The sequence below is a fragment of the Orcinus orca genome, chromosome 11, assembly GCF_937001465.1.
Source record: "Orcinus orca chromosome 11, mOrcOrc1.1, whole genome shotgun sequence".
Classification (NCBI taxonomy): Eukaryota; Metazoa; Chordata; class Mammalia; order Artiodactyla; family Delphinidae; genus Orcinus; species Orcinus orca.
In genome coordinates this window covers 30,760,429-30,785,063 of record NC_064569.1, presented here as the reverse complement: position 1 = coordinate 30,785,063, position 24,635 = coordinate 30,760,429, and the positions used below count along the sequence as shown (strand labels likewise).

The 24,635-nt window shown below is 35.1% G+C and overlaps 1 protein-coding gene across 1 annotated transcript in view; it reads right to left on the bottom strand.

Annotated features, from left to right (window-relative positions):
- Positions 1 to 1,036: 1,036 nt before the first annotated feature.
- C11H12orf40 (chromosome 11 C12orf40 homolog) overlaps positions 1,037 to 24,635 on the bottom strand; it is a 73,390-nt gene continuing 49,791 nt past the window's right edge. The window contains 4 exon segments of the mRNA XM_033412358.2: positions 1,037 to 1,750; positions 1,753 to 1,813; positions 4,735 to 4,817; positions 10,749 to 10,812. Of these exon segments, the coding sequence (XP_033268249.1) occupies positions 1,359 to 1,750; positions 1,753 to 1,813; positions 4,735 to 4,817; positions 10,749 to 10,812 (600 nt within the window). The 3' untranslated portion in view covers positions 1,037 to 1,358.

Genomic DNA, 24,635 nt, shown 5'->3' with positions numbered 1-24,635 from the left:
ATTGATAAAAATGTAACTAAGTGTGAACTTTTGTAATGAATGTGCTTTTAATAGCTGCTAGACTTTGATTTGTATTTGGGGAAAAAATCAGTTTACATGATACTTGAAACAACCCAAGATTCAAAGCTCAATCTTATTCTAGTATCACCAGTATCGTCTTCTTTTCCATATATAGGTCTTCATTACTACAATATGTCATATTTTACAAAACAATGCTCAGGATAATCAATCCACTATGGAATACTTTTTATTGAATACCAGGATGAAAATCTGGCCTTTTGGAAAAAAACCAGTGTACATCAGATAATTATATTACCCTTTCATGAGATTACCCTACTTTAAGAAAATTATTTTAGAGTTCATTGTGCTCTCTCTGAGGCAGCAAAGAGAGCTTCCTAAAACTAGCTAAAAACCTAAAGATTGCTACTGTTTAAATATTAGCTATTAGTGTTTCTAAATTGTTATGTTTCAGATCACCTCTGTAAAACAAACTATTGAGTGATATGTGTACATGTAAAAATGCAGCATCTAATCATCCTTTAACAGAAAGTCCTAACAATTTTATTTTTGTTACAGTTAGATATCAGAATGCCCCCTGCTGGTCACTTTGTAATATACCCATACAAATGTCCATTTTCTAAAATGACTAGTGTGAACATTTAAAATCTTGACCAAAAACAATAATTGTTATGTTGGAAACAAAGCCCATATTTTACAAATGAGAAATTCTGATGCATTATTTATGAAAATCTTATGTAATATTAAAATTAGTAAACATAAATTATTTTCCAATGTTGATCAATTCTTTTACAAAAGCATTAAAACATTTTTTTAATCTTGAAGAGAAAAACCATTCCTCTGAATTAATATAAGCAAAACCAAAAAATGTTCTCCAAATTAGAAAAAAATACTTTATCTAAAAATTAAGGCCAGAATTTTTAATGATGGTATAGTAGTTAAGAGAAGTAGCTAAGAAAATTCTTATAATTAAGTTATAAAACATATTTAGTATTATTTAGTATTATTTTCTGTCTTAAGCTCTTGGGAGAGAACATTTTTGCCAAAAGATGCAACAGCACTAAATTTTAACATAAATGCAACAAAGAAGTAATTAAACATATTTTTAATCCATAAACAACAGCATATCATAATGTAATTAATAATTACCATAAGAAAGATAGTAAATTTACATATATCTAATTTTCTAAAAAACTTTGACATACTAAAGCTATTAAAAATACCTATGGGAATACTTCCACCTAGTTGCTTAGCTACAAAAATATTCTCATTCTTTATTATGTTAATAAAACTCTAACCGTTAAACCAAATGCAAAATCTCAGGCTGAGGTTTTAGAATATTAGTTGTTTTTAAGGATTTCCTGCCCTCCAGTGGTATCTGCCTTAATATTTTCATTGCACCTTTCAACGTTACAAAAAGAAGACACATCTTTTCTACATTTACATTTTGAAATTATATCACATTGTATGGCAGCATCTAATTTTTCTTCAATTACAGGTTCACTCTCCGTTTGTATCCATGCATCACACCTTGCAACCTGCAGAATGCAGTTATTATTGGTTACGTTTTGAAATATATGTGCTGAATTACACTGAGACTGTGGAAACTGATCTATATTACTATTCATTGAGAACTGGTTAAAATCCTCATTTTGTTTATGAAATTTGGCATTGTTTTTAATAATCCTATCACATGGAAGTTTCTCCATGCTTTCTAAATAAAAATTATTAGTTGTTTCTTCGGTTTGATGGATCTCCTATTTGAACCTTCAATTTGATCTTCATCTTCAGATGGCTAAAAGAAATTTAGTAATTTTGCTCTTAATGATGCTTAAATTAAAAAAACAATCACTTCAAAGTAGACATTCTTTTTTTTTTTTTTTTTTTTTTCGGTACGCGGGCCTCTCACTGTTGTGGCCTCTCCCATTGCGGAGCACAGGCTCCGGATGCGCAGGCTCAGCGGCCATGGCTCACGGGCCCAGCCGCTCGGTGGCATGTGGGATCTTCCCGGACCGGGGCACAAACCCGTGTCCCCTGCATCGGCCACTGCGCCACCAGGGAAGCCCGAAAGTAGACATTCTTAAAATTCACATTATAGAAAATTTCAAAAATAAAAGAGACTTTGGCAGGTGGCAAATCAACCTAGATTTAGAATTTTTTTTTAATCAAGGTTATGGATTTTAAAATAGCATGAAACAATAATAATCCTTATATTAAAGATGCAAAAGCACAAAAAAGAGAAGATTTTTGTCCATTATTAGTCTTCATACTCATAGGTGACATCACCCTACTACCTTTTCACAGAGAGGAAATGAAATACAACATATACTCTTCAACTACTTAAGAAGAGTGAAGTAGAAGTATAACTTTGAAAGAAAAAGCTAACACATACAATTTGTTTTAATATTCACTCATTGAGTCATTAAGTCAAAAAATATCTATATTGAGCTCAGTCTCAAGAAAGACTCATTAAGAATGGTATCAGCTAACAGGAAATCAAATAGACAAAAGAAAGGTTAAACAGCAATAAATATCAAAACTGTTATATAAAAAATCAAATTTTAAGAACTTTTAATAGGTCTAGATTTCAATTTAGTAGCTTGAATTTTTCAACTTCAAGAAAAATTTATCTTTTAATTACTGAACTAACCAAAATACTGTTTTAATAAAAATCTTATATAAAAGTATTGATTATTCTAGCTAAAAATAAAAAGCAAAGTTAACATAAAAAAACCTAAAATGAGATATAGACCTAAGCTGATTGGCACTAAAATAGGAAAAGTAAGCCCAAGAAACAGCATTAAACTGGCTGGGCATAAATTAGAGAAAATAGGATCAGTACATTTATTTATTCAAGAAATAAATACTCAGCATCTGCAATGTGAGTGAAGCAGACATATTTGCTGCTCTCTACAGCACACACTCTTATGTGTGGAAATGACGTTAATCAAATAATTACACACAAGCATATGTAATTACAAGTTGAACAAAGCATTATGAAGAGCAAGCATGAAGCACTTCAAGAGCCATAACTAAGGAGTCTAATTTAGATTGAAAAGCCAAGGAGGGGCTTTCAAAAGAAGTGACATATTTAAGCTGCGACCTAAAGGATGAATAACAGTAATGTAAGAAACAGAATATATAAATGTGCTGAAGCAGAAAAGTGACTTAAGAAGCTAAGGAAGTGGAATGTCAGTATGCGTAAAGTGTGGTGAGAGAGGAATACTAGCAGTTGGAGATGTAGCCAGGGGCTAGACCACACATGGCCTGTCACTAATGAAAGCAGTTTAGATTCTAAAGTAAAACAGGAATCCATTGAATAAACATAGAAGTAACATCATTCAGTTTAAGTTTTCAAAAGACCATGATGACTGTTAACTAGAGAAAAAGTGGGGCAAGAGTGGAAGTAGAGAGATCTCTTGGGCAACAACCATAACAGTTCAAGAACAAGATGATGGTACCTTAGATTAGGGTACTGACACCTAGTACCCTAGGTGAGAAGTAGATAAATATGCAATTTATTTTGGAGGTAGAATTGATTGGATCAAGTGATGAAATGAATATGGTTAAGGAAGGCAGATGAGACAGAAAGAAATGCCAAACTAAAGTTTCTGGCATGAACAACTGAGTGGATAGAAAAGGGATCCACTAATATGGGAACTATCAGAAAAACTGATATGGGGAGATCAGAAGTGTTCAGTTTTTTGTGAAATATCCAAGAAGATATCCAATAAGAAATTGGACACCTAATTAAGGATCTAAGCTAAAGTCATAAAGTTGAGAATTGTCATCAACCAGGTAATAGTATAAAAAATCAATGGAGTATGTAACATCATCTAGAGTTTGGAGTGTAGGTTAAGAGAAGAATAGGCTCCTGAAGCAAACCCTAAACATTACAACATTTATATACAGGGAAAGGTGGAAGAGAAGTGGGCAAAGGCATAAAGTAGCATTCAGAGAGGTATGCAGGGAACTAAGATAGTGTGTATCACAAAAGCAAAGAGAAAAAAATGTTTCAAGAAAAGAAAATAATAATTTCTATTAATATTGTTAGAAATTCTTATAAAATAAAAACTGAAAATTGTCCAATGAATTTGGCATCGTTAGAGGTCATTGATGTCCTTCCTCAGCAAGAGCAGTTTGGACAGCAAGCTAGAGACAAAAGGTAGGTGAAACGAAGATGGAAGAATTAATGGAGAATTCCATTTAAACATGTGATTTGCGAGAAACTCACTCAGAATATAATGCCATTCCAATTATTCAGATTACAGTTCCCACTCAGCATTAAACATGTCACTCCAATTATTCAGATTATAGTATTTTATAGTTTTCTTCACATAAGTCTGGAGACTTTCTTTTTGTGTGTATTATTGGTTGTTTTAGGTTTTCAATTATTGTGAATAGGTTCTTTTAAAAACGCTTTTAAAAGAAGAATGCATTTATCATATACACACACATACATCTCAGTAAGAGTGGGTTTTGTAAATAACAATGAACACATTCATCATCTCATAAGCATGAATGAATGATGCTCAATTACATTTTAATTTACATTCTTCTTACATTTTTAATATTTTCACATTTTTGTTTACATTTATTTTCACTATTATCTCAACTATTTTTTTCAGAATGAAAAAGTAAACGATGAGAAATACAAATCACTCTAAATTAGTATAGCATATATTAACAAGCAAAAAAAAAAAGAGCATAACTTACCATCTCTGAACTAGAACTGAAACAACTATCTGCTGGCCTTGGGGAGCAACTGGTAGACTGACTACTCCGTGAAGAATCAAGATCTGAAAATAAGAATTTAATTTGTGAAGAATGGTACCTATTAATATGTACATAGGCAGAAGATAGCTGCTGGTAAATAAGTTTAGCTAACATACTATAGAGCATTTTAAAAGTTAAAATTTTGGATATGTGGCAGGTTGCATTTTTGACAGGGTATTATGGATTTATTCTACATGTAAAAGATGTGTATCTACAAGTAAAATGAGGGTACCTAACGTAAGGGAAGAAAGGAGAACAGAGGAAATTGAATTGATTTTTTCCAATACAATGAACCATTTTTTATGAGCAAATAATTTAAAGTGTCAATCTGTAGGAAGGAGAAATAAGCCAAGTTAAGGTACCAGATATTTGCTAATTGAGTAAATGAAGTTTTATCACACAATCAAAACTGTATTTAACCTTTAATATGATTTCAAAACTATAGAATTTTAAAGCCATTTATGAATTCAAAATAATATAAAAAGATATATACTCTATTGAAATTTGATGGTGACTGTGACACTGTTAAATTTATTTTTTAAAAAGCTGTATGTAAAAAAACTCAAAGCATCCAGTATATTATTCTTTCATTATCTGCCTAATGTGTTCTCTTATGATTACAAGTAAAGTTTAAAAATGGGCTTGAAAAGTAGGTCATGACTCCCTAGCATGCATAAATACTATAGATCAAGAGTAGCTTCAACCATTCCTCTTCTTGTTTGTGAAAATGAATTTGCTATCCAAAAAGAAAAAGAAAAAGGTAATGGAATGTGGTGCAACAACACATGTTAAATCACATGTCCTCCCATACACAACAGACCATGACTACTATTCATACCTCAGATCAGATCTGATACCTTCTGTAACAGAATCTAGCCGTCAGTCAGCTGAGAGGTAGAGAGAACTTAGGTAAATTCAGTTACCCTTAGTTCATCATACTAGAAGGAATTTATACCCTCCCGAAGCAGGTTCTCCTCAACAGTGGAAAGCAGAGAAAAGAAAAGTAGGATTTTACTAACAACATGATCTAAGGGCATTCCCCCACAACAAGGTTCATTCAGTTCATAAGTATAGTAAACCCATAGTTATCAGTAGAGAAGACAAATGTCCGTTAAATGAATGTCTTACCTCTAACAGTGTAAGAAAGGATATGTAGATTAAAATGTAAATTATACACTTATTGAGTAATTGCCTTAAGTAAGTCACTTAGTAGTTTTTAGGAATATGTGGCCATAATGCTCAAAGTATTCAGACTCTTGAGATGGAGAAAAAGACATACATTTATTTTTTTTAAATAGTCACAAAATTAGACCCAACAATAGAAGTCATAGAAGGTACAAAAGTGGTAGAGACCTAAGTGTGATGAGCTCTAGGGAAAAAAGGTTTAGTGAAGAGTAATAGAGAAAGCACAAGATAAAGAATGGGTTTTGGAAGATGAATAAACAATTTCCCAAAAGACAAGATGAAAAATAGCATATGGGATGGGGGAAAAGAAAGTGTAGAGGTGCACTTTAATACAAAATTAATTTTAGACTGTCTACCAAGGCGTCTAATTGGGGATTAATTAAAGAAGGGTTGAACTACATGAAAGCAGATTGTTAGGAGATTAACTCAATAATCAAGTTATGAAGTGATGAGGATCTGCAATAAAACAGTGGGACTGCATTGAAGAGGCAAGTGATTCAAATTTCAAGAAAGCTTTCAAATAGCCTCAGTTTAAAACAAATTTTTGTCAATCTGACATAACACTAATTCCAAAATCTGAGAAAGATTACACATGCACATACACACTCACATACATATTATGCATAGGCCAATCTCACTTATAGGATCAATGCAAAAATTGTATATAAATATTAAAACTTTTAAAATTAAAGAACAAAAAAATTTAAAAATTAAATAGAATAGTAAACTTAATCATAATTCATCATGACTTGGTGGGATTTGTTTTAGGAATGCTAGAATGGTCCATATCACAAAAATCCATTAGCAAAATTCAGCACTTTAAAAGATCTACACCACAGTGAGATATCACCTCACACCCATTAAGATGGTTACTTATTGAGGAAAAAAAAACAGAAAATAATGTGTTGGCACTGATTTGGAAGAGTTGGAACCCTGGTGCACTCTTCGTGGGAATGTAGAATGGTGTAGCTGATATGGAAAACAGTATGAATTGTTCTTCAAAAATTTAAAAACAGAACTTCCATATGATCCAGTAATCCCATTTCTAGGGATATATCCAAAAGAATTGAAAACAGAATCTTGAAGAGATATTTGCACACCCATGTTCACTGCAGAATTATAATAGCCAAGAGGTGGAAGCACCTAAATGTCTATTGACAAAAGAATGGATACAGAAAATGTGGTTTACACATACTATGGAATATTATTCAGCATCATAAAAGAAGGAAATCCTGTTGTATGCTACAACATGGATGAACCTTGAAGACATTATGCTAAGTGAAATGTCACAAAAAGATAAATATTGTATTACATACAATGTTTGTATATTGTATGATTACACTTATATTCAAACTCATAGAAACGGAATAGTGGTTGTCAGAGGCTGGGGGGAAGGAGAGGTATACTGTACCCTTTGAAATTGTTGGAAGGGTGAATTTTATGTGTTTTGGGGTATAAAAAAAGATATATGAGGGAAAGATAATAATCATTTCTACAGATGCCAATAATCACTCTTCCCCACATTACTAATAGCCTCAAAATCACCTCTAAAAAAACTCAATAAAACAGTCAACATACACGTGCCTAAGTCCAAAATCCAGACTCTTACGTAATGTAGAAACATGGAGTGTACATTCACACTAAAGTAGCAACAAAAACAATGAAAAGTACCTACAGCTAAATCTAATAAAGGACATGCAGAATCTGCTTGAGGAAAACGTTAAAGTGCATAAAGGCGTTTTAAACAACTATTAAAGATATAAAATTAGACTGAATTAATAAAAAGCCATCCTTATTCTTATATAGGGCTACTCAACATCATTAGGATGACAATTCACACTTAATTAATGTATACATTTAGTACTTTCCCAATAAAAATTGAAATATTTCCTTGGCGGGACTTCCCCAGTGGTCCAGTGGTTAAGACTCTGTCCTTCCACTGTAGGGGGCACAGGTTTGATCCCTGGTTGGGGAACTAATTAAGATCCCACATGCCAAGCAGTGTGCCCCCCCAACCAAAGGAAACATTTCCTTGAAGTTACACAAGTTGATTTTAAAGTTTACATGTAAAATTAATCAAAAATAGCCAGAAAAATTCTTTAAAAAGTGCAAAGGGAGGTGTAACTCTTAGAAATGAAACATAGTATAAAGTAATCATAATAAAAATAATGTGATATTAGCACATGAAGATTAGGAAAGATCAATGGAATGGTAAAGAAAGCCCCAGAACAGATTGAAGTATATATGGAAAGTTGATACATAAAAAGGTAGTATTACAAATACCTAGGGAAAAGATGCATTTTTAAAAACTTGAATCAGGATAAACTCCTAAAACAGGATAAACTCTAAGTGCAAAAATATAAAATCATACTAATACTAGAAGAAAATATAAGTGAATTCATTTGCAACCAGGGAGTGTAAACAGTCTTCCTAATTAAATCCAAAGGTATAAAAGAAAAGATTGATAATATTAGCTACATAAAAAATGTTAAGCCTTTTGCAAAGCAGGAGACACCATAAACAAAGTAAAAACAGATAAAACAAATCAAAAATTAATAAAATAGCAGAAAATATTTGTGACACATTACAAAGACCTAAACCTCTTTAATATTAACATACAAAGAGCTCTTAAATATCAAGAAAAAGATGTAAAACCTCAATGGGCCTAAGGACATGAATGGAGAGTTCACAGAAAAAAAATCACAAATAGCCATTACACATTTTTAAACGATGCTCGACTGCACTCATATAAAAAGAAGTGCAAACTGAAACTTCTATCTATATATCTTTATAAGATTCACAAAAATTCCTAAGTTTGACCACAATCCCTGTTGGTGAGGCTGTGGAATCAAAAGCACATTTCTGGTAGGATTACAAAATGATGCAATGGGGAATTTGGAAATTTCTATCAAAATCAAATTTTGGCAATAACTATCAAAAAAAAAAAAAAACCCACAGTGTATCTCCTCTTTGATTCAGCAATCCCACTTCTAGAAATTACCCTGAAAATGTACCTCCACAATTAAGAAATATGTGCTCAAAATTGTTCACACTGCACATTGTTTGTAAGAAAGATACTTGAAACAAACTAAATATCCACCAACAGGGCACTGACTGAGTAAACTATAGATCATCCACATAATGGATTACTAAATGGGCATAAATAAAGGATGAATAAACGTCCAGTACTAATATGAGGAAATCTACAGAAAATTTATTAAATAAATCCATTTAATTCATCTATAAAATATACTGTATTAAATAAAATATCCTATTTAGAGTGCAAAGAACAGGGAACTAAGACACACATATATGTGCATTTATACACATCAGGCTTTATTTAGAAAAAAAGTCCACTGGAATGATAAACAGTAAACCAACAAAAAATAGCTACTCATATGAGGCAGAAGGAAATAGGGCAGACAGGAGAGGGATAGAAACCAAATTAATGCTTTACATATTAAAAAAATTAAATTAAGTAAAAAAGGAAAAAGTCCATAAAGATTTCTAGGTATCCCAACAGACTAGATATGCTGAAGAATCATTCAACCGCAAAATATCTAAAAAGTGCCAGAAAGTGTTGTCAACAAAAAGACAATATAGAATAAAAAGACCACTCAAATATGAAATATCTGCTACTCAAATATGAAATATTTGCTACTCAAATATGAAATATCTGCTACACAGGAGTCTACAAGCAATCTGAATCTAGGATATATAAAAGGTATAAAGGACATAGATATACAAAAGACACATCCCATAAAGAAAGCCAAATTTCCTAAAAGAAACATGGACAATAGACATGAAAGACATTTCACAGATGAAATATGGGTGGCCAATGAGCCTAATCAACAATGGAAAATATAAATTGAAATTGCAATAAGATATCACATTGCCAACAATGATAAAAAGCTGATCCAGTGTTAGTGAGAATATGTAACAGCTAAGATTCTTTACCTATTGCTAGTGTTTAAACCAGGAGTTTAAACCAGGAGTTTAAACAGGCACATCTACTTTGGAAAACAATTTTGCATTACCTAGAAGAGTGCATATCATATGAACTAGCCAATTCTACTTCTAGAATTATATCCTAGAAGAAACATTTATACATGTGTGCCAGGAGAAATGTCAAAATTTGTCAAAGTAGCATTGTTTATCATAGCAAAATATTAAAAACAACTCAAATAATCTTTGTCAGAAGATGCATACATAGATTGTGCTACATTCACACAATAGAAGGCTATATAGGAGAAAACAAATGAACTGTATTAGAGTCACAAGTGTCAGGGTGATTGAACCTCAAAACATTACTGGGTGAACAAAAAGTAAGTTTCAGAAAAATGTATAGAGTTTGCCTCAATTTGCTGCAGAAAGCTCAAAAGCAAGCAATTGGAAAAGTCTATATGTGCTATCACAAAAAACAAATTCAGGAAAAGAGTTACCACTAGGGGGCAGGATAGGAAATGCAATTGAGAAGATATTCAAAAGTACTGATTATGTATTATTTCTTAAACTACTATACAAACTAAGTACAAAGGTATCTGTTTATTATTCAGTAAGTTGTACATATATATTATATATCCTCATCATGTATAACATTTTATAGAAGACAAAATTAATTTTAAAGAGCCAATTGCATTATTAATATATTCTAAGATACTTATAAAATATATTTGCTGGCAAAACTCTAAAAAAACCTTAAAATTTAACTAATTTCTGTTAAAATGTTGTTTTTTTAAAGAATAAAATTCACTTATAGTTATACTGACAGGTTTTCTTAGTAGATGTTATCCCACCTTTTAAAGAACACATTCCTCCTTCTTCCATCAGAATCTAGAAGAAAAACAAAATTTTAACAACTCCAAAGAATATAAAATACCTACTTATAGTTCCTTTTAACCACGCCAATTCATCTTATAGCATTCTTCTTTCATATTACTTTAATTCAACTCAGATGATTTTAAAATCACAAAGAAAAATTTGCCTGTGATGAACAATAAAATGAAATAAAATATAAATTGGTTTAGAAACAGCAAGCAACAGAATAGACATTTACCAAGAAATAAATTATTGACAAAAAGGAAAGGCTTCAGGTAACCTTAGCAAATGTAGTTGAAAAAAGACAAAGATATTAAAGCAATTTGAAGATCTATTCTGTTATTCTCTTCCTAATTTCTTAAGTTGGATATCAGTTCATTTAGTTTCAGGTTTTCTAAATAATAAAAGCTCTTAGAGGTAAAAATTTTCTGTATAACACACCACTGGCTTTGATTTTCATCAATCTCTATGTAATTTGCATTTTCTTTTGATTTTTTTCTTTTTTTTCTTTTTCATTGTTAAACCCACAGTGTTTCTTAATTTCCAAGAAGGTAAGGGAGGTTAAACACCTTTTGTTGTTGCTGTTGATTACTACTTTAATGATTTTTTACTAGGGAATGTGGCTATGAATCTCTCCATAGATAAATATCTTAGAGTTTCTTTATGGCTTATTATTATATATGAATTATGTTTATAAATGTACCATGGATTCATAGAAACTAAATATTCTCTGTTGGTGGGATACAGTTTTTTAGATAGGTAGTATAAAAGAGAAACTGTCCGGCTGCTCAATCAAACCTGTTTCCCCTTCCTCTTAGGCATACAGCTAAACTACATTTCCTAGCCTCCCTTGCAGCTGGTTTGAACAAGTGATTTAAGTTCTGCTCATTGGCAAATATGGTGCAGAACACTACCAGTCTTGGTCTATAAAAATTTTCTCCATAATCCTCCACTTCCTTTTCCCTCTGATATCAACATACAGTGCAAACATGGAAAGCTACCAGTTAAAAGGCAGCAGAGTCCCTAGCAGCCAGGGGTCCTGAATAACTTTATAGAACAGAACCTCTTCTCTAACCCCATTATTCAACCATTTAAAAAGTATTGTATGTTCAGAGGGCAGACAGCAGAAGCAAGAAGAACTACAATCCTGCAGCCTGTGGAACAAAAACCACATTCACAGAAAGATAGACAAGATTAAAAGGCAGAGGGCTATGTACCAGATGAAGGAACAAGATAAAACCCCAGAAAAACAACTAAATGAAGTGGAGATAGGCAACCTTACAGAAAAAGAATTCAGAAAAATGATAGTGAAGATGACCCACAAGCTCGGAAAAAGAATGAAGGCAAAGATCGAGAAGATGCAAGAAATGTTTAACAAAGATCTAGAAGAATTAAAGAACAAACAGAGATGAACAATACAATAACTGAAATGAAAAATACACTAGAAGGAATCAAAAGCAGAATAACTGAGGCAGAAGAAGGGATAAGTGACCTGGAAGATAGAATGGTGGAATTCACTGCTGAGGAACAGAATAAAGAAAAAAGAATGAAAAGAAATGAAGACAGCCTAAGAGAACTCTGGGACAACATTAAACTCAACAACATTCATATTATAGGGGTCCCAGAAGGAGAAGAGAGAGAGAAAGGACCCGAGAAAATATTTGAAGAGATTATAGTCAAAAACTTCCCTAACATGGGAAAGGAAATAGCCAGCCAAGTCCAGGAAGTGCAGAGAGTCCCATACAGGAAAAACCCAAGGAGAAACACACCAAGACACATAGTAATCAAATTGGCAAAAATTAAAGATAATGAAAAAGTACTGAAAGCAGCAAAGGAAAAAGGACAAATAATATACAAGGGAGCTCCCATAAGGTTAACAGCTGATTTCTCAGCAGAAACTCTACAAGCCAGAAAGGAGTGGCATCATATACTTAAAGTGATGAAAGGAAAGAACCTACAACCAAGATTACTCTAACCAGCAAGGACCTCATTCAGATTCGATGGAGAAATCAAAAGCTTTACAGACAAGCAAAAGCTAAGAGAATTCAGCAACACCAAACCAGCTCTACAACAAATGCTAAAGGAACTTCTCTAAGTGGAAAACACAAGAGAAGAAAAGAACCTACAAAAAGAAACCCAAAACAATTAAGAAAATGGTCATAGGAACATACATATTGATAATTACCTTAAACGTGAATGGATTAAATGCTCCAACCAAAAAACACAGGCTCACTGAATGGACACAAATACAAGAACCTCAAAACAGGTTTTGAGGTTTAGATATGCTGTCCAAAAGAGACCCACTTCAGACGTAGGGACACATTCAGACTGAAACTGAGAGGATGGAAAAAGATATTCCCTGCAAATGGAAATCAAAAGAAAGCGGGAGTAGCAATACTCATATGAGACCAAATAGACTTTAAAGAATGTTACAAGAGACAAGGAAGTCACTACATAAAGATCAAGGGATCCATCGAAGAAGAAGATATAACAATTATAAATATATAGGCACCCATCATGGGACCACCTCAATACATAAGGCAACTGTTAACAGCTATGAAAAATGAAATTGACAGTAACACAATAATACTGCGGGACTTTAACACCACACTTACACCAATGGACAGATCCAAAGAGAAAATTAAAAAGGAAACACAAGCTTTACATGACACAATAGACCAGATGGAGTTAATTGATATTTCTAGGACATTCCACCCCCAAACAGCAGATTACACTTTCTTCTCAAGTGTGCACAGAACATTCTACAGGATAGATCACATCTTGGGTCACAAATCAAGGCTCAGTAATTTAAGAAAATTGAAAGCATATCAAGTATCTTTTCTGACCACAATGCTATGAGATTAGAAATCAATACAGGGAAAAAACCATAAAAAACACAAACACATGGAGGCTAAACAACACATTACTAAATAACCAAGAGATCACTGAAGAAGTCAAAGAGGAAATCAAAAAATACCCAGAGACAAATGACAATGAAAACATGACAACACAAAACCTATGGGATGCAGCAAATGGAGTTCTAACAGGGAAGTTTATAGCAATACAATCCTACCTCAATAAACAACTCAAACAATCCAACCTTACACCTAAAGGAACTAGAGAAAGAAGAACAATCAAAACCCAAAGTTAGCAGAAGGAAAGAAATCATAAAGATCAGAGCAGAAATAAATAAAATAGAAACAAAAAAACAATAGCAAAGATCAATAAAACTAAAATGTGGTTCTTTGGGAAGATAAATTTGATAAACCATTAGCCAGACTCATCAAGAAAAAGGGGGAGAGGACTCAAATCAATAAAATTAGAAATGAAAAAGGAGAAGTTAGAACAGACACTGCAGAAATACAAAACATCCTAAGAGACTACTACAAGCAACCCTATGCCAATAAAATGGACAACCTGGAAGAAATGGACAAATTCTTAGAAAGGTATAACCTTCCAAGACTGAACCAAGAAATAGAAAATATGAACAGACCAATCACAAGTAATGAAATTGAAATGGTGATTAAAAATCTTCCAATAAACAAAAGCCCAGGAATAGATGGCTTCACAGGTGAATTCTATCAAACATTTAGAGAAGAGCTAAGACACATCCATCTCAAACTCTTCCAAAAAATTGCAGAGGAAGGAACAGTCCCGAACTCATTCTATGAGGCCACCATCACCCTGATACCAAAACCAGACAAAGATACTACAAAAAAAAGAAAATTACAGACCAATATCATTGGTGAATACAGACTCAAAAATCTTCAAAAAATACTAGCAAACAGAATCCAACAACACATTAAAAGGATCATGCACCAAGATCAAGTGGAATTTATCCCAGGGCTGCAAGAATTCTTCAATATATGCAAATCAATCAATGTGATATACCATATTAACAAATTGAAGAATAAAAACCATATGATCATCTCAGTAGATGCAGAAAAAGCTTTTGACAAAATTCAATACCCATTTATGATAAAAACTCTCCAGAAAGTGGGCCTAGAGGGAACCTACCTCAACATAATAAAGGCCATATATGACAAACTCACAGCCAACATTGTTCTCAATGGTGAAAAACTGAAACCATTTCTTCTAAGATCAGGAAAAAGACAAGGTTGCCCAGTCTCACCACTATTATTCAACATAGTTTTGGAAGTTTTAGCCACAGCAATCAGAGAAGAAAAGGAATCCAAATCAGAAAACAAACCCACAGCAAACATCATTCTCAACTGTGAAAAACTGAAAGCATTTCCTCTAAGATCAGGAACAAGACAAGGATGTCCACTCTCACCACTATTCAATATAGTTTTGGAAGTCCTAGCCACGGCAATCAGAGAAGAAAAAGAAATTAAAAGGAATACTAATTGGAAAAGAAGAAGTAAAGCTGCCACTGTTTGCAGATGACATGATACTATACATAGAGAATCCAAAAGATGCCACCAGAAAACTACTAGAGCTAATCAATGAATTTGGTAAAGTTGCAGGATACAAAATTAATGCATAGAAATCTCTTGCATTCCTATACACTAATGATGAAAAATCTGAAAGAGAAATTAAGGAAGCACTCCCATTTACCACTGCAACAAAAAGAATAAAATACCTAGGAATAAACCTACCTAGGGAGACAAAAGACCTGTATGCAGAATACTATAAGACACTGTTGAAAGAAATTAAAGATAATACCAATAGATGGAGAGATATACCATGTTCTTGGATTGGAAGAATCAATATTGTGAAAATGACTATACTACCCAAAGCAATCTACAGATTCAATGCAATCCTTAGCAAATTACCAATGGCATTTTTTACAGAACTAGAACAAAAAATCTTAAAATTTGTATGGAGACATAAAAGACCCCGAATAGCCAAAGAGGTCTTGAGGGAAAAAAAAGGAGCTGGAAGAATCAGACTCCCTGACTTCAGACTATACTACAAAGCTACAGTAATCAAGACAACACGGTACTGACACAAAAATAGAAATACAGATCAATGGAACAGGATAGAAAGCCCAGAGATAAACCCACCCACCTATGGTCAATTAATCTATGACAAAGGAGGCAAGGATATATAATGAAGAAAAGACAGTCTCTTCAATAAGTGGTGCTGGGAAAACTTGACAGCTACATGTAAAAGAATGAAATTAGAACACTCCCTAACACCATACACAAAAATAAACTCAAAATGGATGAGACCTAAATGTAAGACCCAACAGTATAAAACTCTTAGAGGAAAACATAGGAAGAACACTCTTTGACATAAATCACAGCAAGATCTTGATCCACCTCCTAGAGTAATGGAAATAAAAACAAAAATAAACAAATGGGACCTAATGAAATTTCAAAGCTTTTGCAATGCAAAGGAAACTAAAAACAAGACGAAAAGACAACCATCAGAATGGGAGAAAATATTTGCAAATGATCAACAGACAAAGGATTAATGTCCAAAATATACAAACAGCTCATGCAGCTCAATATTAAAAAAACACACAACCCAATCCAAAAATGGGCAGAAGACATAAATAGACACTTCTCCAAAGATGACATACAGATGGCCAAGAAGCACATGAAAAGCTGCTCAACATCACTAATTATTAGAGAAATGCAAATCAAAGCTACAGTGAGGTATCACCTCACACCAGTTAGAATGGGCATCATCAGAAAATCTACGAACAACAAATTCTGGAGAGGGTGTGGAGAAAAGGGAACACTCTTGCACTGTTGGTGGGAATGTAAATTGATATAGCCACTATGGAGAACAGTATGGAGGTTCCTTATGAAACTAAAAAGAGAACTACCATATGACCCAGCAATCTTACTACTGGGCATATACCCTGAGAAAACCATCACTCAAAAAGACACATGCACCCCAGTGTTCACTGCAGCACTATTTACAATAGCCAGGTCATGGAAGCAACCTAAATGCCCATCAACAGACGAATGGATAAAGAAGATGTGGCACATATATACAATGGAATATTACTCAGCCATAAAAAGTAACGAAATTGGGTCATTTGTAGAGATGTGGATGAATCTAGAGACTGTCATACAGAGTGAAGTAAGTCAGAAAGAGAAAAACAAATATTGTATATTAATGCATATATGTGGAACCTAGAAAAATGGTACAGATGAACCGGTTTGCAGGACAGAAATTTAGACACAGATGTAGAGAACAAACATATGGACACCAAGAGAGGAAAGTGGCGGGGGGTGGGGGTGGTGGTGTGATGAATTGGGAGATTGGAATTGACATGTATACACTGATGTGTATAAAATAGATGACTAATAAGAACCTGCTGTACAAAAAAAAAAAAAAGTATTGTAGGCTCAATCCTTAAAACATTCAAGTCTCAAACTTGTACCAGGAACCCACAAACTGAGAAAGCTACATAGACCCCAAGGTAGACATATACTGCAATGCCAACTTCATATCTTTTGATAGAGAAAAACAGAAGCCCAAATAGAAAAAAATAAAACTGAATTATTCAAGGAATTTCCCCCATTCTCTAGGTTCAGCAAGCCTTCACAATGCCTGCTCAGCAGGATTTCATAATTGGTATGGATCAATAACTTTTATATCCTCCTCTTCTCTAATGGGCATTTATTGCATTTATACTGTCCCTAATACTATATATTTTCTTTATATACATATCTTTTGCTATCTTTTTATTTTCAACCTTTATTATTATGTTCTACATGTTTCTTGAAAAATATGTAGAGATATTAGTCTCCTCAATTTGATATTCCTCTAATCTTCATAAGAAACACCAGCCCTCTAATAAAATTTAATATATTGCTAAGCAGGATTCATTCCTTACATTTTACATTTATTGTTTATGTAGAAGTGTTCTCATTTTTTCCCACCTTGATCAGGTTTCCTAGTGTGACATCCCCACCGTTTTGCATTCTGAAGTTCTTCCATGTGCCTCCATTTCTCTAGTGATTTTCCTCCCATTTTAAACAATCATATTTAAACTGTATTCCTCTACTATTTTAAAATTAAATAAGTTGCAGTTAAAGATGGCAATGTAGAGGGATCCTAAACTCACCTTCTCCCATGGACACACTGAATCTACAGCTACACACAGAACAATTTCTTCTAAAAGAACCTCCCCTCCCGCCAAAAAACCCCAACTAGCCAAGAGCCTCCCACACATTGGCCAAATTAGAAAAAACCTACATTGAAGCAGGTAGGACAGGCTGAGACTCAATCTCAGATTACGCTGAGACACCATAAACCCCACTCCAGGTGCAGCAACCCACAATCAGGAAGGAACTTACTACAAGTTTCTCCATGAAGAACTAATGGTTGGAACCTTATATTTGGTTCCTGAACTTCTAAGACCTGCAACTGAGAGATGAGCCTTCCAAACATCAAGACTTGAAAGCCAGTGAAGCCTTTGTCTATGAGATCTGCAAGACTATAGCAAACTGAGAAACAGTTCTCAAAGTGTTTGCACAAGCTCCACAAGACTACTACCCAGGGCCTAGAGCAGAGGTAGCCCACTGACATACCCAATCTTTCTGTGAAAGAAGCCTATTAGTTTATCTTCATAGATGTGACCTGAACAGAAGGCTTCTAATTAAACTCATATCTAAGAGCAGACTGTAATCCTCTCCAGAGACCTCAGAGTCTAGGCACTATCTTCATGCGCTCCCTCTGCCTTGCTCCCAGAGATGAGCCTGTACACACATCTGTGCCCCAGTTTTTGCGGTTTCCACCCCTTGTCTGCCTTGCTCTGGCAGCCAATGGGTCTTACATTTGTAGGTCCTATAGCACTATAACAAATGGAGAAAGAATTCTTAACCAGTTATTCCCCCAGGGCACAGCACAGAGGTAGCAGACTGAAACATACCCTGAATGTTTCCCTGAGAGAGGCTTATTTGCTTATCTTAAATCTTCAGCCTCAGGAACAGGCTTCTTATTTGACACACATTTAGAGACAGACTGAAATACTTTTTAAAGACCACAGAGACCAGCAGGTGCCATCTTTGCGCTTTCCCTCTGCCTTATTCTAGGTTGTCACAAAGAATGTCACTTGTTAAATCAGTAAACAAAGGATGTTGCAGCCGTCAGCTACTGCAGCCTCCCCAACCCCCAGCACCCACAGGTGCACCCTGAGGGATTCAGGATGGAGAAGACAGGATACTGACCTAGACAGTAAAGGTGCATATCAAAGGAATGATTTCAATGAGCCCAGACACTTGCAGCTTCCCGTACATAGAAAAATGCTATATTATTAACTTGAGGTGTCTGGTTTTTCTTTAATTAACAGTAATCCTTTGATGTTCTGACTATCTCTTTGTTTGTTGTTTGTTTTTGCAAAAACTCCTATATAACCTGGCTCTTACCTTACCTCTAAGGGACAGTTCCTCAGAGCTATCTGAGAGGCTGTCCCCTGGGCTTAAGTCCTCAGTATGCCTGCTGAATAAAACATAATTCTCAATTTTTAGGTTATGCATTTTTTTCAGTTGACATTGGTATCTCCCAGAAAAGAGTTTGTGCACACGTCTGAGGCCCTGACTTTTGAGGCTGCTGCCCAAAGGACACATCCCTTGATAGCCTGGCTCTGGTGGTCAGCAGCCCTTGTTTTCACAGGTTCAATGGGATGGTAGCAAACAAAGAAACAGTTCTCAACTGGCTATCACACCATGTCTCAGAGCAGAGGGAACAGAAAGAAATTCCCATCTTAAAGTTTTCTCATGGAAGAGGCATATTTGTGTACTTGTGTACTGTTGGCAGAGGGTCCAGCTTCCAATCAGACTAAATCTATGTTTTGACTGAGATATTCCCATTTAGGAACCTGGTGGTTTTGGCACACCCTCAACTGGGAGCCACTAAAAATGAACTAAGTTGCTTGGACAATCACAAAGATTTGAGAGACAACAAAGACCTAGGGTGAGGTTGAAACACAGTGATCATCCCCTGCATGTGGCCACTCCTTCAAGACTAGGAGAGGTAGCTGTTTTCTCTAATGCATAAAAACCAACAAAGAGTGTCAAGGAAAATGAAGAAACAGAAGAATATTTTCCAGATGAAAGAAAAAGATAAAGCCTCAGAAAAAGACCTTAATGAAATGGAGATAAGCAATTTAGCTTATACCTTACAAAATAACAGTCATAAAACTGCTCGCTGAGGTCAGGAGATCAGCACATGAGCTAAGTGAGAATTTCAACAAAGAAACAGAAAATATAAGAAAATACCTAACAGAAATCAGAGCTGAAGAATACAATAACTGAACCAAAAAATACAATAGAACGGTTCAACAGAAGACCAGATTAAGCTGAAGAAGTGATCAGAAGTTTCAAAATAAGGCAAAGGAATTCATCAAATCAGAGTAACAAAAAAGATAAAGGAAAGAAAAAGAGTGAAAATAGTGTAAGGGACTTATGGGACAATATCACGTGGACCAATATTCACATTATAGGGGTCCAAAAATGAAAAGAAGAAGAAAAAAGGGCAGAAAACTGGTTAGAAAAAATTATGGCCAATAAATCCCCTAACTTGGGGAAGGAAACATACCTCCAGATCCAAGAAGACAATAAAGTTCCAAATAAGATGAATCCAAATAGACTCTCACCAGGACACATTATAATTAACTTATCAAAAGTTAAAAACAAGGAGACAGTCTTAAAAGCAACAAGAGAAAAACAACTTAAGTATAAGGGAACCCTCATAAGACTATCAGCAGGTTTTTCAGCATAAACTTTGCAGTCCAGAAAGGAGTGGCACAATATATTCAAATTGCAGGAAGAAAAAAAAAACTACCAACCAACAATACTCTACCTGGCAAATTTGTTCTTCAGATTAGAAGAAGAGATAAAGAGTTTTCCAGAAAGGCAAAAACTAAAGGAGTTTTTCACCACTAGACTGGCCTTAAAAGAAATGTTAAAAGAACTTCTTTAAGACAAAACAAAATAACAGTAATTAGCAACAGGAAAATATGTGAAGGTATAAATCTCACTGGTAAAGGTAAATATGTAAAATTTAGAATAATGTTGTAAGGGTGGTTAATCACTTATAAAACTAGTGTGAAAGTTAAAGGACAAAAGTAGTAAAAATAACAACTACAGTAACTTGTTAATAGATACACAAGGTAAGAAGAAGTAAGATGTGACACCAAAAACAAAATGGGGGAGGGAAATAAAAATGTAGAGCTTTTATCTTGGGCTCAAGATGGTGAAGTAGAAGAATGTGGACTCATCCTTTCTTATGGAAACACCAAAATCACAACTAATTGCTGAACAACCATGGACAGAAAAATGCTAGAACCTACCAAAAAAGATACCCTACAGCCTAAGACAAAGAAGAAGCCACAATGAGATGTTAGGAGGGGCACAATCACGATAAGATCAAACACCATACCAGCCAGGTGGGTGACCCACGGACTGTAAAGCAATTGTGCCACAGAGGCCCTCTTGCAGGAGTGAAAGTCCTGAACTCCATGTCCATCTTCCCAGCCTGGGGGTCCAGCAATGGGAGGAGGAGCCCCCAGGGAATCTGGCTTTGAAAGCCTGTGGGGTTTGATCACAGAAAATCCATGGGACTGGAGGAAACAGAGACTCCACTCTTGAAGGGGGAACAGACGGTTCTGTGTGGAACAGAACCCAGGGGAAAAAAAGCAGTGACCTCATAAAAGACAGGGCCAGACCTACCTGCTAATATTGGAGGGTATCCTGCAGAGGTGGGGAGTGGCTGTGGCTCACTGTGGGGACAAAGACACTGGCAGTGGCAGTTCTGGGGAGTAATCATTTAGTGTAAGCCCTCCCAGAGGCTGCCATTAGCCCCACCCAAAAGTTTTGGGTGCCCCAGGCCAAACAACAAACAGGGCAGGAACACAGACCCACCCATCAGCAGACAGGATGCTTAAAGTTTTTTTGAGCATGGCCCTGCCCACCAGAGGGGCAATACCAAGCTCCACTCACCAGTGGAGTCCCTTTATCAGGAAACCTGCACAACCTCTTACACACCCTTAACCACCAGAGGACAGACAGAAGCAAGAACTACAATCCTGCAGCCTGTGGAACAGAAACCACGATCACAGAAAGTTAGACAAAATGAGAAGGCAGAGGAATACCTCCCAGATGAAGGAACAAGATAAAACCCCAGAAGAAGAACTAAGAGAAGTGGAGATAGCAATCTGCTGGAAAAAGAATTCAGAATACTGATAGTGAAGATGATCCAAGATGCTGGAAAAAGAATGGAGGCAAGGATTGAGAAGGTTCAAGAAATGTTTAACAAAGACTTGGAAGAATTAAGAACAAACAAACAGAGATGAACAATACAATAACTGAAGTGAAAAATAGACTAGAAGGAATCAATAGCAGAATAACTGAGGCAGAAGAATGAATAAGTGACTTGGAAGACAGAATGGTGGAAATCACTGCTGCAGAACAGAATAAAGAAAAAAGAATGAGAAGAAATGAAGACTGCCAAAGAGATCTCTGGGACAACATTAAATGCACCAACATTTGCATTACAGGGGTCCCAGAAGGAGAAGAGAGAGAGAAAGGACCTGAGAAAATATTTGAAGAGATTATAGTCGAAAACTTCATTAACGTGGGAAAGGAAATAGCCACCCAAGTCCAGGAAGCACAGAGAGTCCTGGGCAGGATAAACCCAAGGAGAAACACGCCGAGACACACAGTAATCAAATTGACAAAAATTAAAGATAAAGAAAAAATACTAAAAGCAACAAGGGAAAAGCAACACATAGAAGGGAACTCCCATAAGGTTAACAGCTGATTTCTCAGCAGAAATTCTGCAGGCGAGAAGGGAGTGGCACAATATATTAAAGTGATGAAAGGGAAAAACCTACAACCAAGAATACTCTACTGAGCAAGGCTTTAATTCAGAGTCAATGGAGAAATCAAAAGCTTTACAGAGAAGCAAAAGCTAAGAGAATTCAGCACCACCAGACGAGCTTTGCAACAAATGCTAAAGGAACTTCTCTAAGCAGAAAAGAAAAAGCCACAACTAAAAATGGGAAAATTACTAATGGAAAAGCTCACTGGTAAAGGCAAACAAACAGTAAACGTAGGAAATCATCCGTACAAAATATGGTATCAAAACCAGCAATTGTGAGAAGAGGAGAGCACAAATGCAGGATATTGGAAAGGCATTTGAAATGAAAAGACAAGCAACTTAAAACAATCTTGCTTATATATAGACTGCTATATCAAAACCCCATGGTAACTGCAAACTGAAAATCTACAATAGATACACACATAAAGCAGAATAAGCAATGCAAACACAACACTAAAGTTAGCCATCAAATCACAAGAGAAGAGAATGAAAGAGGAAGGGAAGAAAAAAGACCAATAAAAACAAACACAAAACAATTAACAAAATGGCAATAAATACATATATATCAATAATTACTTTAAATGTAAACAGATTAATTGCTCCATCCAAAAGACAGAGACTGGCTGAACAGATATGAAAACAAGACCCATATATCTTCTGTCTACAAGAGACCCACTTCAGATCTAGGGACACATACAGACTGAAAATTAGGGGATGGAAAAAGTGTTCCATGCAAATGAAAATCAAAAGAAAGCTGGAGTCACAATACTCATATCAGAGAAAATACACTTTAAAATAAAGACTTTACAAGAGACAAAGAAAGACATTACATAATGATCAAGGGAACAATCCAAGAAGAAGATATAACAATCGTAAATATATATGCACCCAAATAAGAGCACCTCAATATATAAGACAAATATTAACAGCCATAAAGGGAGAAATCGACAGGAACACAATATTAGTGGGGGACTTTAACACCCCAATTTCATCAGTGGACAGATCATTCAGACAGAAAATCAATAAGGAAACACAGGCCTTAAATGACACATTAGACCAAGTGGACTTAAGTGATATTTACAGAGCATCCCATCCAAAAGCAGAAGAATACACATTCCTCTCAAGTGCACATGAAACATTCTCCAGAACTGATCACTGGGCCACAAAGTGAGCCTCAGGAAATTTAAGAAAATTGAAATCATATCAAGCATCTTTTCTGACCACAGCACTATGAGATTAGAAATCAACTAAAAGAAAAAAACTAAAAAAAACACAAACACATAGAGGCTAAACAATATCCTACTAAACAACCAATGGAAAGAGGAAATCAGAAAAATGCCTAGAGGCAGTTTAAAGGGTCTGGAGGAAAAAGAAGTTTGGCGGTCACAGAGAGGGGGTCTGGGAAGCGCCTGGCAAGTGGTTCTCCAGATTAAAGAACTTGACTGAAGTTAAGGAACTTCTGGACAGAGAGGCTTAAAATTTGGATGCATATCGTTCCTCTAAAAGGATCTTGGTTCACTAGTCAGGGGTTGGGCTGAAGCTCCTGTGATGGGAGCTCTGAGTCCAAACCACTGGACTAACAGAGAACCTCAGACCCCAGGGAATATTCATTGGAGTGAGGTCTCCCAGAGGTCCTCATCTCTGCACCAAGACTTAGCTCTACTCAACAGCCTACACACTCCACTGTTGGAAGCCTCAGGCCAAACAACCACTAAGATAGGAACACAATCCCACCCATAAAGAAAAAAAAATGAGATGGCAAAAAAATATGTCACAGATGAAGGAGCAAAGTAAAAACTTACAGGACCAATAAATGAAGAGAAAATAGGGAATCTACCTGAAAAATAATTCAAAGTAATGATAGTAAAGATGATCCAGAATCTCAGAAATAGAATGGAGGCACGGATTGAGAAAACACAAAAAATGTTTAACAAAGATCTAGAAGAACTAAAGAACAAACAGAGATGAGCAACACAATAATTGAAATGAAAAATACACTGGAAGAAATGAATAACCAAGGCAGAAGAACAAAT